This window comes from Sturnus vulgaris, chromosome 30 (genome assembly GCF_052056855.1).
Source record: "Sturnus vulgaris isolate bStuVul1 chromosome 30, bStuVul1.hap1, whole genome shotgun sequence".
In the NCBI taxonomy this organism is placed as follows: domain Eukaryota; kingdom Metazoa; phylum Chordata; class Aves; order Passeriformes; family Sturnidae; genus Sturnus; species Sturnus vulgaris.
The window spans coordinates 2488220-2502906 of NC_142272.1; the positions used below are offsets into that span (position 1 = coordinate 2488220).

Here is a 14687-nt window from a genome sequence, read left to right on the forward strand (position 1 = left end):
GACTGGGGAGGGCGTGACGCGGGGACTGGGAGGGGCTGGTGGCGACAGGGACGGGGCCTGGGTCCACCTCCCAGGGAAGGGGGACACACACGTCTAATACCGTGTGACACAGGTGACACGTGTGTACGCGACACCCGCCCACTGCTCCAATCCCCGCTCATTCCACATTCAGCCCCGCCCACAGTTCCCGCCCCTTGCTCCGACCACGCCTCAATTCAGCCCAGCCCCTCAGACCCCGCCCCTCCAGGCCCCGCCCCCACTCCCGGCCACGTCCCCCCCGCCCTTCCCGTTTTTCTATAGCCCAGCCACGCAAGGCCCCGCCCCTTCCAGGCCCCTCCCTCTCAGCCCCCGCCCTGCTCTCAGTTCAGCCCCGCCCCTCCAAGGCCTGTCCATATCCCCGCCCTCACATTCCAAATTATCCCGCCCCTCCAAGCCCCGCCCCTTTTCTGCCCCTCGCCTCCTCCCACCGAAGCCCCGCCCCTCGTCCAGGCCCCGCCCCATTCCCCGCTCGCCTCACTGCCCCAGCGTAGTCAAGCCCCGCCTCTCACCCAGGCCCCGCCCCCCAGGCCCCGCCCCCGCAGCCGCACCCTCCGGGGCCGCTCGGGGCCCATCGCGACCGGGACCGATCGCGACCGATCCGGCGGGGCCGAGGGGCCCGGGAGGGCACGCGGGGGCGGCCCGGGGCCGCCATGTTCGGCTGCGTGGAGGCGGCGGCGGCGCCGCGGCGGCTGCACGACGTGACGAACCGCGGGGGCTGCGCGCTGCGCAGGGTCCCGGTGCCCGCCGGCTGCGGGGGCCCCGCCCGCAGAGGTGCTGGGGGGAGAGGGGGGTCGGGAGCGTTCGCGAGTGGGTGTGGGGCTGAGGGGGGCGGGAAAGCTTGTCCAGGTGTGGATTCAGTGTACAAATGAGTGTGAAAGCGAGCGCGAGTGTGCCGTGGGTGCGTGGGGGGTGGTCGTGTCGCGAGTGCCGGGAAGCCCTTCTGCGTGTTCGGATGAGCGTGCAAGTGAGTGTGCAAATGAGCGTGAGCGTGCGGGGGTGACTGCGCGGGAGGGGCGGGCGCGAGTCTGAGAGAGGGTGTGGAAGGTTCGGGGTCGTGGGGAGGGGTCGGGGCCGTGGGAAGGGGTCTCCGAGAGCGCACCCGAGTGTGCAAACGAGTGTGAGAAGGAGCGCCAGTGTGCGGGCGTGGGGGCGGCACCGTGCCCGCGAGGGTGCGTGGGTGTGCCAGGGGCTGGGGTGCAGAGCGTGTCCGAGTGTGTGAACCCACCTGAAAGGGGACCGGGGTGACCCGGGGGGCCGAGGGTGACCTGGCGGGGGTGACGAGGGGGGTGGGGAGTGACGCGCGTGGGTGCTGGACCGACCAGGGCGTGTGCCGGAATGACGCGTGTGCGCGTGGGGGGCAGGTGTGCAAGGGGGGGGACATCCCCAAATTCTCCCCAGGAGAGACCCGAGATGTGGGCGCTCGGTTTTGGGGGAGGCAGGATCCCAGACCCGTTTTGCAGCGGACACAGGGGCGTGGGGACCGCAATGGGGGAAGCTCCTTTGGGGGGATCGAGAGACCGAGATCCTGTTTTTATGGGAAGTCGCGATATCCCGAATCCCTTTGGAGGGCCAGAAATAGGGGCCCGTTTTTTGGGGGTCAGGAACACAGTGACATGGACCACACAGGACCCCCTTTGGGGGTATCGAGGGCCCTGGACCCTGTTTTGGGAGCGCTCAGGGTCCCCGGGCCCCGACCCTTGTTTTTTTGGGGAGTCTCTTTGTGGGGGTGGAAGGAGGCACCCGGTTTTGGGAGGAGGCCCACGGGGGGGGGGGGGGGGAGGGGGGGGGGGGCGGGGGGGGGGGGGTCCTGGGAGTCCCACAGCGGCCCCCCGCGTGTAAATCTGGGCACAAACAGGTTGGGAGGGGAGAGAATCTCTTCAAATCCCCTTAAGTCTCCCCTTCCCCCTGTACCCGTGGTGTATCCTCCCCCCCTCCCAGTTCCTCGGCCCAACTGGTTCCAGTCAGGGCCGCGCCCGCCCCCCCCCCGCGTCCCCCCCGCGCTGCCAATGTGGCACTTTAACCCCTGCGGGGCCGCCCCAAAACCGCCCGAACCCCCGAACGCGGGGGCGGCGTGGGGGAGGGGGCCCAGTTTCAGCAGGGGCGGGGGGGAGCGTCACCCCCCGAGTTTTGGGAGGGGAAGTCCCGTCCCCAATCCTCCCCCCCAAAATTCCACCCTGGGCAGAGGAACTTCTCCCTGTTCCCCTCAATTTAAGGCCTGAGGGGGCACCGCGCCTTGGAGCGGGGAGTACCCCAAAAAATTGGGAGGGGCCCACAGCGTCGTGGCCTCCCGGACGGTTTTGGGGTGCTGTTTTTTGGGGGGTGGATGCTTTAATTTGGGTTCCTCCCCCTTGAAAAATCAAACCTGAAGAGAAAACACACACATTGGGGTCCCCCAAATATGCCTGCACCCCTCAAATAAGCCCGCCCACCTCCTCAACCCTCCGTGGGGAATCCCCAGTATTGATGGGGGGCGTCATAACCAGCCCTCCCCAAACCTGGGCTAAGGATAGGTGGGTCCCTGTGCCGGGGGGGGAGTGTGGTCCCCAATTGCGGCCCCGTTTTTAGGATGAGGGGCCTCCCCTGCTCCCCCGGGTTATTTTTGGGTGCCTGTGGCACGCGCGCAGGGTACCCCCCCCCTCCCCCGCTCCCCGTCTCCCCCGCGGTTACAAACGCGCCGCCCGGGGCCGGAATTTCCTCAATTTCAGCAATTTTGGTTTTTTTTTTTTTTTTTAGCAAAACACACAAAACCCACCCAAAAAAAAAATCTAAAACCAGCTGCTCCTCCCTCAGTGCCGCCCGGTCTGAGCGCTGGGGGGGGGCTCCTCCCTCCCCCCCGTGTCACCCCCCCCCCGGCACTGCGCAGGGGAGGGAAGTGATGGGGCTGGGGACCTTCCTTCTCCAGAATTTTGGGGTTTGGGGAAGCTGGGGATATCCTCACCCCAGGTTTTGGGATTTGAGGAGGGGGTCGGTGGGGAGAGGGGGCACACTGATATGTTCCCCACCCCTGGTGGCATCCTCGGATTCCAGACCCCCAGCCCCCTATTTTGGGGGTTTGCAACCCAGGTTTTAGGGCCGGGGAGGTGACAGCAAGACCCCCAAAATCACACCCTGCCTGTGCTTTAGTTTCCCCCACCTCCCGATGTGGGCCGGGGCCCTTTGGAGAGGGGTTGAGAGGGGCTATTTAACTTCCCCCGTTTTTGCTCCCGCAGCCCTGGAGCCCTCCCCTGGGCGGGTTTTGGGGGACACGGGCGCGCCCTCGCCACCTCCCCCCCCCCCGCGTGCACAAGCCTTGCTTCGTGTGCAGCGACCGCAGCTCTGGGTACCACTACGGAGTGAGCTCCTGCGAGGGCTGCAAGGTGCCTGGGGCTCAGGGGGACAGTGGGGACCCTCCCGGGGCCGGGGGACCCCCCTGAGACAGTGGAAACCCTGGGGGGGGGGGCAGTGGGGACCCGTGATGGGAGTGGGGGAAATGGGCACCCAGAACTTGGAGGAGGCCCTGGGGGGGTCCTGTGGACACTGGGGACCTGCCCTGAGAAATGGGAACTCCCCCAAGACAGTGGGGACCCACTTGAGGAAGGGGGACCCCCCGGGGGAGTGGGAATCCCCCAAACACTGGGGAGCTGTAATGGGGGGACCTGGGGACTCACCTGTGGGGTGAGTGGGACCACTCCTGGGGGATGGGGATCCCTTCCCAGGCACTGGGGACCCCTCAGGGACAATAGGAACCCCCCGGGAAACGGGAGCCCCCCAAGCCCTATGCCTCACCCTGGGATACTGGGAAGCCACTGAGGAGCTCCACCCTGAGCACTGGAGAGCTTTACTGGGATCTTTGGGGATGTGATACTGGTGCCCCCAGTTTGGGGGTGCCCTGGCCCCCCTCCGACCCCCTGTTTTCACACTGCAGGGGTTTTTCCGGCGGAGCATCCAGAAGAACATGGTGTACACGTGTCACCGGGAACGCAACTGCCAGATTGACAAGGTCACCCGGAACCGGTGCCAGTTCTGCCGCCTCCAGAAGTGCTTCCAGGTCGGAATGTCCAAGGAAGGTGCGAGGGGGTCTGGCCTGGGGTCCCCCGAAGTTGGGGACCCCCTGAAAACATCACTGAAGGGCCCTGGTGGTATCCCAGTGGGCCTGGGGATGTTCCTGGAAGGGATTTGGGAAGCATTTGGGGCTGTCGAGGGTACTGCTGGATGTGAGGGTTCCCCCTTTGGTTCTGAAGGGGGGTCCTCTAAAGTTGAGACACCCCCTCCCCCCGCCCCCCCCCAACTTCACTGAGGTTTCCCAGGGCCCTGGGGATGCTCATGGTGGGGATGTTCCTGTCCCATTGGGGGATTTTTTGGGGGAGGGGAAACCTCACCTTGGAGAGATCTGAGAGGGCACAGCAATACCCCTGACCCCCAAATCCCATCCCCCCAGCTGTGCAGAATGACCGGAACAAGAGGAAGAAGGAGGTGAAGGAGGATTTGGGGGGGGATGAACTGAGCCCCGAGCTGGCCGAGCTGGTGAGGAGGGTCAGCAGAGCCCACCAGGAGACCTTCCCCTCACTGGGCCAGCTGGGCAAGTACACCACGGTGAGTAAGGCTGGGGGAGACCCCAACCCTGCCACAACCCTTGCATTTGGGGCAGGGTAGCTGCTCTCTCCTGAGCCCCCCAAACATGAGCACTGGGGGCAGCTGGAGCTGGGGTACATGTTCAGGGGGAGTGGGGCACCAGGTTTCTGTTCCCAGGGGGTTTTGGGGGTCCCTCTGGGGGGAACCCTGACCCTCAGACCTACGGTTGGGTCCGTGTTCCCTCCTGACCCCTCTAAAACATGAGCACTGGGGGGGCTGGGGGACAAGTTCAGGGGGAGGGGTGCACTGGGACTGAGCACTGGGGGTTGTGGGGGATGTTTGGGAAGTTAATTATGGGAGGCACCCCAAATCTGGAGCCCAGAGCAGGGTCTCTGCACCCCGTCACCCCTGAGAACTCAAGTACTGAGTAAGGGGTGCAGCTGGATCTGGGGCTGGGGTTGAGTTCAGGGGCTTGGGGTCCCAGCAGGTCCTGAACCCCCATAATTGAGCCCATGCCCCCCAAAACTCGAGTTTTGCACCACTGGGTGCAGCTGGACCTGTAGCTGTGGGACAAGTTCAGGGTGCTGGAGTTGGAGTCCCAGAGGTTCCCAGGGGCTCCTGAACGACCCCCCTAAGAGAGCCGGGGCCCCCGTGTGCCCCCAGAACTCGAGTGCTGATCACCGGGTGCAGCTGGACCTGGGGCTGTGGGACAAGTTCAGCGAATTGGCCACCAAGTGCATCATCAAGATCGTGGAGTTTGCAAAGCGGCTCCCGGGCTTCACGGGGCTCAGCATGGCTGACCAGATCACTCTGCTCAAGGCTGCCTGCCTTGACATCCTGGTGAGGGCTGGGCATCCCCAGGGGCTGGGGGGGCTCCTCAGGATGTGTGAGGGATTCTTTGGGGGGGTTGGGAGCTCCTTGAAGGGGTGGCCCACGGTGGTCCTGACCTCACCACCCCATACACAGATGTCCTGGAGAGGGTCTGGGGCATCTCCTGGGAGGGCCTGGGTGGGTTTGGGGATCTCTTGGTGGGAAACTTTGGAGTACTATAGGTGCTTTTATTGATCTTGGGCGATTTCGGGGTGTCCCTGACCCCAACTCTCCCCTGTGCTCTGGCTGTCCTGTGGCAGAGCCAAGACAGGACACGAGAATGCTCCAGGATGGGCAGATCTTGGGTGGATTTTGTGGTCCCTGTCCTGCAGATACTGTGGATCTCCACCTGCTACGTTCCAGAGCAGGACACAGTGATGGGATGGGCTGACCCTGGGTGGATTTTTAGTGTCCCTGTGCGGATTATGTTGCCCCTGGGTGATTTTGGTGACCCTGGATGGATTTTGGGTGTCCCTGCATATATTCTGGTGTCCCTTGGTGATTTTTGCCCTGCAGATGCTGCGGATCTGCACCCGCTACACACCAGAGCAGGACACAATGACGTTCTCGGATGGGCTGACGCTGACCCGGACCCAGATGCACAACGCGGGATTTGGGCCCCTCACTGACCTCGTGTTTGCCTTCGCGGGGCAGCTTCTGCCTCTGCAGCTCGATGACACCGAGACCGGGCTGCTCAGTGCCATCTGCCTCATCTGTGGGGGTGGGGACATGGAGGACATCAGAGGGATATGGGGGACATGGGGACAAGGGACTGAGTTGGGGCTGTTCAGCTGTGGGAGTGGGGACAGAAGGGGATATTGAGGGAACGCGGGGATGTCTAGGACAGAAGATGGGCATGTGGGGACATGGGGACTGTGTCTATCCAGGTGGTCTCTCTCTCTCTGCCCAGACCGGATGGAGCTGGAGCAGCCCCGGCACGTGGAGCGGCTGCAGGAGCCGCTGCTCGAGGCCCTTCGGGTCTATGCCCGGCGCCGGCGCCCGCGGCAGCCGCAGCGTTTCCCCCGGATGCTGCTCAAAATCACTGACCTGCGCGGCATCAGCACCAAGGGTGAGCAACCCTGCCAGGACCCCAGAACCCCCCAAACCCCCTTAGGATCACCCCAAAACCCCCTAGCCACAGTGATCTTCCTGAACGCTTTTCAGAGTCACCACCGAAGGAGGTGACTCCCAAACCCTCCAAGGACCCCTCCAGGACCCCAAAACCCACCAGAATATCCCCAAACCTGCCCCTGGCACCAGGGCAGTTGAAGCTCTCGGGGAGGGGCAGTTGAAGGTCCTGGGGGTGTTTCAAGGTTTTGAGGGGGGGTTTGAAGCTCATTTTGGTGGTGTTCAAGGTATCCAGGGAGGTTCAAGGTTTTGAAGGCGCTGAAGCTTTTGTGGATTTTGAAAGTTGGGACTGTTGAAATTTGGGAGGGCGTTGAAGCTCATTTTGGGTGGGATTCAAGGCCTTTGGGGGAGATTCAATCTCATGGGGGGTGTCTTGGAGGACTTTTGGAGAATTGAAGCTCATTTTGGGGGTGTTCAAGGTCTTGAAGGAGACCAAGGTTTTGGAGGTATAGGGGTTTTGGGGGGGTGTTGAAATTTGAGGGGGTGTTTGTTGAAGCTCATTTTTTTGGAAAGGGGGTTCCATCTCTTAGGAGGGGCCCAAGGCCTTGAAGGGGGCCCAAGTTCAGGGGGTGTTGACATTTTGGCTCCCCCAGGGGCAGAACGAGCCATCACCCTGCGCACGGAAATCCCGGGACCGATGCCCCCCCTGATCCGGGAGATGCTGGAGAACCCCGAAATCTTCACCGACGTGGGGGGCCATGGCCCACCCCCAGACCCCCCTGCCGCCCAGGACAGTCCCCCTGGCCCCCCCAAATCGCCATAGCCCCCCCCAGATCGGGGGGATCTCCAAAGCCCCTCCCAAATGGAATGGGATGTTCAGAGCTGCCTTCCAGGGCCCCCCTCTTTTACTCCTGGGAGGGGGAGCTTCCCAAAGTGCTCCCTCCCCAAATTTGGGGAAGGGGGCAGAGACTGACAGAGCAAAGCTATTGCCTTAAGCTGGAGGGGTCTGGGGGTGGCCCCCAAACCTCAGCTTCATGCTAAAGCCCTCTCAGACCCCGCTGCCACCCCTCCTTGTACTGGGGAGGACGTCAGGGGAAGGAGTTTGGGGGTCCAGCTCCTCCCCCCCAAATTAATGCCTGACACTCCTGGGGTGCCCTTTCCACAGTTTATTTATTGGACACTGGGTGGATTTGGGGGGAGGACATACCCCCATTCCACCCCAGGACATCCTACTTCCCCCATCTAGGGAGGGACCCCATTTATATTTGGGGGGGGGGGGCTGCTTTTGGGTTTTTTGATGCTGTAGGGGTGGGGAGGGACACCCCAATACTGCCCTCCCCCATTGCCCCCCCCAACACTATAGAGACCAAAGATGGGGGACACAAGGTGACTCCCACAACCCCGCCCATTTCAGGGTGGGGGCTCAAGCCATAGGGTGACCCCAAAATCCTGGGGGTCCCCCCAGACCCAAATGCCCTTACAAATCTCTGTTACCCCCAGCCTGGCTGGAGGATGGGGTCTGGCCTTACTGGCCCCTGCTATATCTGCCCCTCGAATTTGGGGGTGCAGAGCCCTCAGGGGGAGCCTGTTACACTACACAGAGGGGTGCCCCCTCTGCACTTTCACCCCTATTTATTCCTCTGCGTTTACATCGCCCCCCCCCCCCCAGAACGGGAGCCCCCCCACTGCTGCCTCCCCCCTGCTAACTCCCCCCTTTTTGGGGGGCCCCCCTGCCATGTTTACAGCCCACCCATCCCCTCCCGTGCTGGGGGGAGGACTCGGGACTTTTCTATTTTTGCAAAATAAAGTTATGGAAATTTTTGGGGGGGTCGTGAATTTGAGAGGGGGGCTGTAGAGGGGACTTGGGGGGAGAGGGGAACTTTGGGACCCCCCTCGAGGGGGCACTCCTGGGGTACAGGGGGGCCACCTGGGGTCCTCCCGACTTAAGGACCCCTCCAAAGATAATGGGGGTACTTGAGGACCCCTCCCCAGTTGGGGGGACCGCTAGAATAAGGGGGGCACCTGGGGAGGGGATCCCAGCAATAAAGGAAGGGTACCTCTGGGCCCCTCCCCAGTTTAAAAGCCCCCATATTCCCAATGTAACCCCCCCTCACTTTGTTTGGCATAAATGGGTTCTGGGACCCCCTCACTCCCCCAAAGGACCCAAATTTGGGGTTAAAAAAAAGCAAAAACCCAAATTTTTATTTAAATAAGCCCTAAAGGGAGGGGAGAGGACACACAGTGGGGGGAGGTGACACTAAGGGGACACAGTGGGAAGGGGGGACACAAAATTTGGGGACCCTTAGAAAAAACTACAGTTTAAAAGTGACCCCCCCACCACTCCCCCCAGGGCTGCACCCTGCTGCCCTCCCCTCCCCATAGCAAAATAACTGTATTAAACCCTAAATCCCAACAAACACCCCAAAAATGAAGCCTGGGGGGGTGTGAGGGGGCTGGGAGCCCTCGCAGGTGGGGGGCCCTAGAGTGCCCCATCCTCCCCCCCCCCAGAATCCACCAACAATTCCCCCCCTCCCTCAGCACCCCAACCTCTGCTGAAGCCTCCACACTGCCCCCCTAGGCCCTGCAAATTTCGGGGAATGGGCTCAGCAGAGCCAAAGTCCTTCCTGAAGTCCCCAAAATTTGCCCCCCTCCCCAAAACTCCTACAGGCCCAGAAAAATGGGGCTCAGGGCACAAAAATGGGCACATCTCTCTTGCCCCTTGGAGCAGTCTGTGATAGGGGAACAGAGGCACCCCCAAAATGGGGGGGAAGGGGGAGCAGGGGCTCCCCTCGTGTTTGGGGGCTTGTGGGTGGTCCTGTCCCCCCTACCTCGCTCCTGATCCAGGGGTTTTCCTTTCCCTTGGAACAGGGTTTTCCAGGAAACTGGGGGCTCCTCGCCCCTCCTCCTCCCCCGGCCCAGGATCAGACCTCCCAGCATGGGGGGGACATAGGCAGCACCCCAAAACCACGCAGATGTAGAAGAAACCCCACAAAATCTAAAGGAGTTCCAGAGGAAATGGGAAATGCCGCTGAGTGTCCCACAGGATGCGCCACTCAAGGAGGCCCCCAAATTCCATTTTTTTTCCTATTTTCAAAAAAAAAAATACTGGGGGTGCATCCACCCCCTAAACTGAAGCACCCCCGACATCTTCAGTTTCCCTCCTTTTCCCCAAGAAGAGAGGGATCGATGCTGCTATTCCCAGCGGGACCCTCCTACCTGTGCACAGGTATCCCAGATCCGCTGGGATTTCGGGCAGTTTGGGGGTTCCCAGTCTTTCATAAGAGGGGGAGGGGTGGATTCAGGGGAACAACGATGGTGGGGGGTGGGGCCACTTGAAGATTCCAGGAGGATTTTTGGGATCATAATCCAAGTTTTTAGGTCGGAGGGCAGGAACGATCCAAGTTTTTTCACGCTGGCAGCGCTCAGGTTCTTCCCCATCCTTAGAGGGGGTGAGAAATCCAGGTGAGGCAGAGCATGGTGAGGTGGGGGAGGGTGCAGGAGGAAACACCCCCCTCCCGCACCCCCTGAACTTCCCGGTATTCCCAGACTTTCACAGCAGGAGCTGGGAGTCGGGAGGGGTCTTGGTCTGGCAGCCCTTGGCACATGCGCTTATGTCGGAGCAGCCGGTCCGTGCTGGAGAAGCTCTGCGGGGACAAGGGGGGGGGTCAGTTCTGGGCTGGTGCTGTGAAACCCAGGGGTGCCCCACACATTCCCACGGGAATTCTCTCGGGAATACCTGCATGCAGCGCTCGCACTGGTAGGGCTTCTCCCCGCTGTGCACCCGCTTGTGCCGCTCCAGGTGGTACTTCTGGATGAAGCGCATGTCGCACATGTCGCACTCGAACGGCTTCTCCCCTGGAATTCCGGGCGGGAATTAGCGCCGGGGGGAGGGGCGGGAATGAGCGCAGGGGTGGGGGGGGCTGCTCATTAACGAAGGCTCATTAACTACCGGTGTGGATGAGGATGTGCCGTTTGAGGTGGTAACTGCTCCGGAAGGCGCCGAAACAGTGGTCGCAGATGAAGTTCTTGAGCTGGAAGGAGCCGTTTTGCTCAATCACCACCATCTGAAATGAGGGGAATTGAGGGGTTCAGAGCTGGGGAGACCCCCAGCAGCCCCCCCCAAATCCCCCCCCCGGCCGTCCTGCGCCTGCCGGAGTTTGGGAGATTGTCTTCCTCCTCCTCCTCCTCGTGCGGCGCGGCGGCAAACCTGGGATCCTCGGCGGGAGGAGCTCGGGGGTCCCTCGGCGCTGGGAACCCGCTTGCGGCGCTGCCGGGGGGGCGAGGGGGTGTCAGCGGCCCCCAAGATGGCCCCCGACCCCCCCCAGACCCCAAAATCAAGGGGGGACCTCCCGCTGGGGGAGGGGACCTGCCTTTTTCATGGATTTCTTGGGGTTGGAGGCCTCAGGAGCATCGTCGTCCTTGCGGGCACGGGGCTTGTCGGGGTCCTGGCGGAGGGACTGGGGGGGGGCACGAATTGGGGTGGAGTTTGGAAAGGGGGGATTGGAGGGCAGAAATTGGGAGGGGTTGGGAACGGGGCAGAAATTAGGGAGGGGGGATTGCGGGACCAGGAATTGGCGGGGAGGGGTTTGGGAAGGGGTGATTGGGGGGCAAGAATTGGGACGGGGGGATAGGGGGGCAGGGTTTGGAGGGGTTTGGGAAGGGGGAAGGAATTGGAAGGAGGGATTGGGCGAGCAGGAATTGGGGTGGGGGGATTGGGGAGGGTAAACAAGGGCAGGAAATTGGGGAGGGGGGATTCAGGATGAGCAGGGAATAGGGAAGTTGGGGGATAATGGAATCGAAGGGGAAACAATGGAATTAGAACAGGAAAATCCGAGGCAGGAAAAGACCAAATAAAGGAGGAAAAATCCAAATGAAGGAGGAAAAGTCCAATAAAAGAAAGGGCGAGTGAAGGAAGGAAAATGAAATAAGGGCCGGAAATGGGAAATGAAAGGAGAAAAACCCAATTAAAGCAGGAAAAGGTCAAATGAGAAGTAGGAAAATCAAACTAAAGCAGGAAAACTAAAGGCAGAAGAAGCCAAATTAAAGTAGGAAAAACCAAATTAGAAGTGGAAAAGGTCAAATAAAATATAGAAAAGGATGAATAAAGGGAGAAAAACTCAAATTCAAGAAGAAAAAACTCAAATTTGAGGATGAAGAGGCAAATTTAAGGTGGAAAATGCCAAAATTGGGGCAGAATAGCCCAAATTAAAGCAGGAAAAAAATTAGTCAGAAACCCCCAAAATAAAAGCAGGCAAAGATAAATTAAAGGTAGAAAAAGCGAATTAAAGGTGGAAAACCTCCAAATTAAATACAGAAAGACCCAAATTAAAGGTGGAAAACTCCAAATTAAAGCAGGAAACCACCAAATTAAAGGTGGGGAAAAGCCAAACACTAAGGGCATAAAGCCTGAAATTCATGGGTGAAATCCCCCCACTGAAAGGCGGGATCCCCCAGTGGAAGGTGCCAGATCCCAGCCAGGGGTTCCCACTCCGTACCAGGAGGTCGGGGCTGGAGCCCCGTTCCCGGCTCCCGTCCTGTTTCCCGCCAGATTTGGGCATCATCTTCTTGCTGGCGACGGTGGGGACGAGGCAGACGCCCGAGAGCCCCTCGCAGGCCAGGAGACTCGCCTGGAACAGGGAGGGACCCCCGGGATCAGCCCCACAGCCCGGGAATGCTGGGGTGCACCCTGGAGTGGGGACTGGGGCAGGAGCCCCTGCTTCTGGGCCCTGATGGGATGTTTGGGATCATCTGGGGAAACTCTGGGATGATTGGGAGGGAAATTTGGGATAATCCTAGGGAAGCTTTGGGATGATGCCAGGGGAAATTTGGGACAATCCTAGGGAAACTTTGGGATGATCTTGAGGGATGTTTGGGACAATCCTGGGGAAACTTTGGGATGATGTCAGGGGAAATTTGGGATAATTCAACAATAATTCTGGGAAGATCGAGAAATGGAACAGAGGGAGTTGAATTCTCTTCTTTCAACCCAATGAGGATTTAAGGTCAAATGGGAAAATTCAAGGGAACTGTGCAGCAACTTTGGATAATCCTATGGAAAAGTGGGATAAACCCAGGGGAAAATGGGAAGACCCCAAAACTGGGAATGGAGGAGGTTGAACCCCCTTTTCTGAGGCTGGTTGGGACCTAAGGGTTAATGGGAAATTAGGTGATAATCCCAGGAAAAAAAATGGGGAATTATGGGGGAAATTTGGGATAATTCCTGAATAATTCTGGGAAGAGAACCCAAAGAAGGAGGGTTTGGGGGGGGGGGCAGTACCCCTTACTTGAGACCTGACAGGACCTAATGGCTACCAGGGAAATTTTGGAAATCCTGGAGGAAACTGGGATAATCTCAAGGAAAATTCAGGGTAGACCTGAGAAAATTTTGGGAGAATACCAGGGAAAACTGGGATAATTGTGGGGTAACGCTGGGAGACCCCAAGGTGTGTTTGGGGTCTGAAACCCCTTCTTCCAGCCCAGAAAGGATCTAATGGATAACTGGAAATTTCAAGATAATCCTGGGGAAAAATTGGATTATCCCAGGGAAAGCTGGGACAATTCCAGCAGAAACTGGGAGAATTCAACAGTAACTCTGGAAAGACCCCAAAAGTGCGGAGGGGAAGGTGGGGGGAGGCAAAGACACCCCCAAACCGCCTACTGAACTACTAACCTACCTTTACTGGGGCCCTAAAGGCTACCAGGGAAACCTGGGATAATCCTGGGAAAAAAATTGGGATAATACTGTAGAAATTTTGGGATAATCCTAGGAAGAACCCGAGGTGTGGAAGGGCATCCTGAACCACCTTTTTTGAGGCCTGACAGGCCCTCAGGGCTAAGGGAAAAATTCAGGATATTTCTGGGGAAAATCAGGATAATCTTGGGGAAAACAAGGACAATCCTGGGATATCTCCCTGGAGCAGGATGGGGAGGCACCCCCCACCCTAGCACAGGGGGAGGGAAGCTCCAGCTCTCTCCCCCTCTTCTTTCCCTTTTCCCATTTTTTTGGGGCCGTTGTTCCCCCAAATTCCTGGGCCTGGGGGTGTCAGGATGCAGAGGGTGGGGGCTCATTACCTGAGCCATGCTGTGGGAGCCTTTGGCCTTACTTCTTGCCCAGGTAAAGCTCGTTTGGGGTAAGAAAAGGTGGGATCAGTAAATTTTTATGGATTTTTGGGCGGGCTCCAGTACCCGCCACGGCGCTGCCATTCCTCCTCCTCTTCTTCCTCCTCCTCCTCTTCTTCCTCCTGCCGGGGGGGCCACTGGGGCAGGGAGGGGGGGGACACAGGGCCGGGCCCCCCCCCCAAAGCCAGGACCCCCCGAGCTGGGCAGGCGCTGGATCTGCGGGGACAGAGCTGAATCCAGGGGGATCCACCTGGGGGGAAAACAGTGGGAAAAGGGGGGGGTCAAAGGGGGGCACAAAGGGAAGGATCTCTGGGTGGGGGGTAGGGGGGAAACAGCGACAGCCTCGCCAGTAATGTGGGGGGGGGGGGGGGGGGGGGTTGTCCCAGGACAGGATGGCACTGGGGGGGAGATTCCTGGAACAGATGATGTCCCTGGGGAAGGGGGAAAAAGCGGGTCCCGAGGGTGGGTGACTCTGGGGGAGGTCCCAGGGCAGGGGGAGGTGGGGACGATTGTAGGGGATCCCGAGGGAGTCTGTAACCTGCGGGGGCTGGGGGGCGGTGACACAGGGGGGTCACACCCGGGGGTGACTGGGGAAGGGGAGGGCACGGCGGGTGGGTCACACCGGGAAGATCCCAGGGCAGGCAGGGGGAAGTTACCGGGGAGGTCCCAGCGGCGGTCCTGGGGAGGGGTCACAACCGGGGAAAGGCCTGGGGAGGGTCACGCCGGGAGGGGCCACACCGGGGATGGGGGCCGCCTCTCTCTCGTTAGGGACCTCCCTCCAATCCCTCCCCATCCCCCTCCCACCCTAGCCCGTTCCCCTGCTCCCATCTCCGGTGGAAACGGCCCCCTGGTGCCGAGCGGGGTCAGAGTGGCCCCGAGGGTGCCGGAGGGTCTCGCGGGGGGTGTCATGGGGGGGTCGGTCCGTACCTGCCACGGCCCTTTCGCGCTCCGACCGAGCCCGGCCCCGCCGCCCCCCCGCCGCCGCCACCCGGAAACGGAAACCCCCGCCCCCGCCGCCGCTTCCGGGGCCGCCATCCCCG

The 14687-nt window shown here is 60.4% G+C and overlaps 2 protein-coding genes across 2 annotated transcripts; one reads left to right on the forward strand and one right to left on the reverse strand.

Annotated features, from left to right (window-relative positions):
• Window positions 1-634: 634 nt before the first annotated feature.
• On the forward strand, window positions 635-8349 carry RARG (retinoic acid receptor gamma). Its single transcript, XM_014893002.2, has 8 exons — window positions 635-810; window positions 3249-3395; window positions 3944-4085; window positions 4457-4611; window positions 5254-5430; window positions 5977-6181; window positions 6371-6529; window positions 7182-8349. The coding sequence occupies exons 3-8, from the start codon at window positions 3974-3976 to the stop codon at window positions 7349-7351; spliced, it is 978 nt and encodes a 325-aa protein (XP_014748488.1). The 5' UTR covers window positions 635-810; window positions 3249-3395; window positions 3944-3973; the 3' UTR covers window positions 7352-8349.
• A 354-nt stretch (window positions 8350-8703) lies between these two features.
• On the reverse strand, window positions 8704-14653 carry ZNF740 (zinc finger protein 740). Its single transcript, XM_088180906.1, is given in 9 exon segments — window positions 8704-10123; window positions 10125-10172; window positions 10265-10383; window positions 10478-10592; window positions 10736-10795; window positions 10899-10985; window positions 12024-12155; window positions 13714-13897; window positions 14575-14653. Coding segments are annotated over 8 exon segments (624 nt in total). The 5' UTR covers window positions 13732-13897; window positions 14575-14653; the 3' UTR covers window positions 8704-10078.
• Between the last annotated feature and the right edge of the window lie 34 nt (window positions 14654-14687).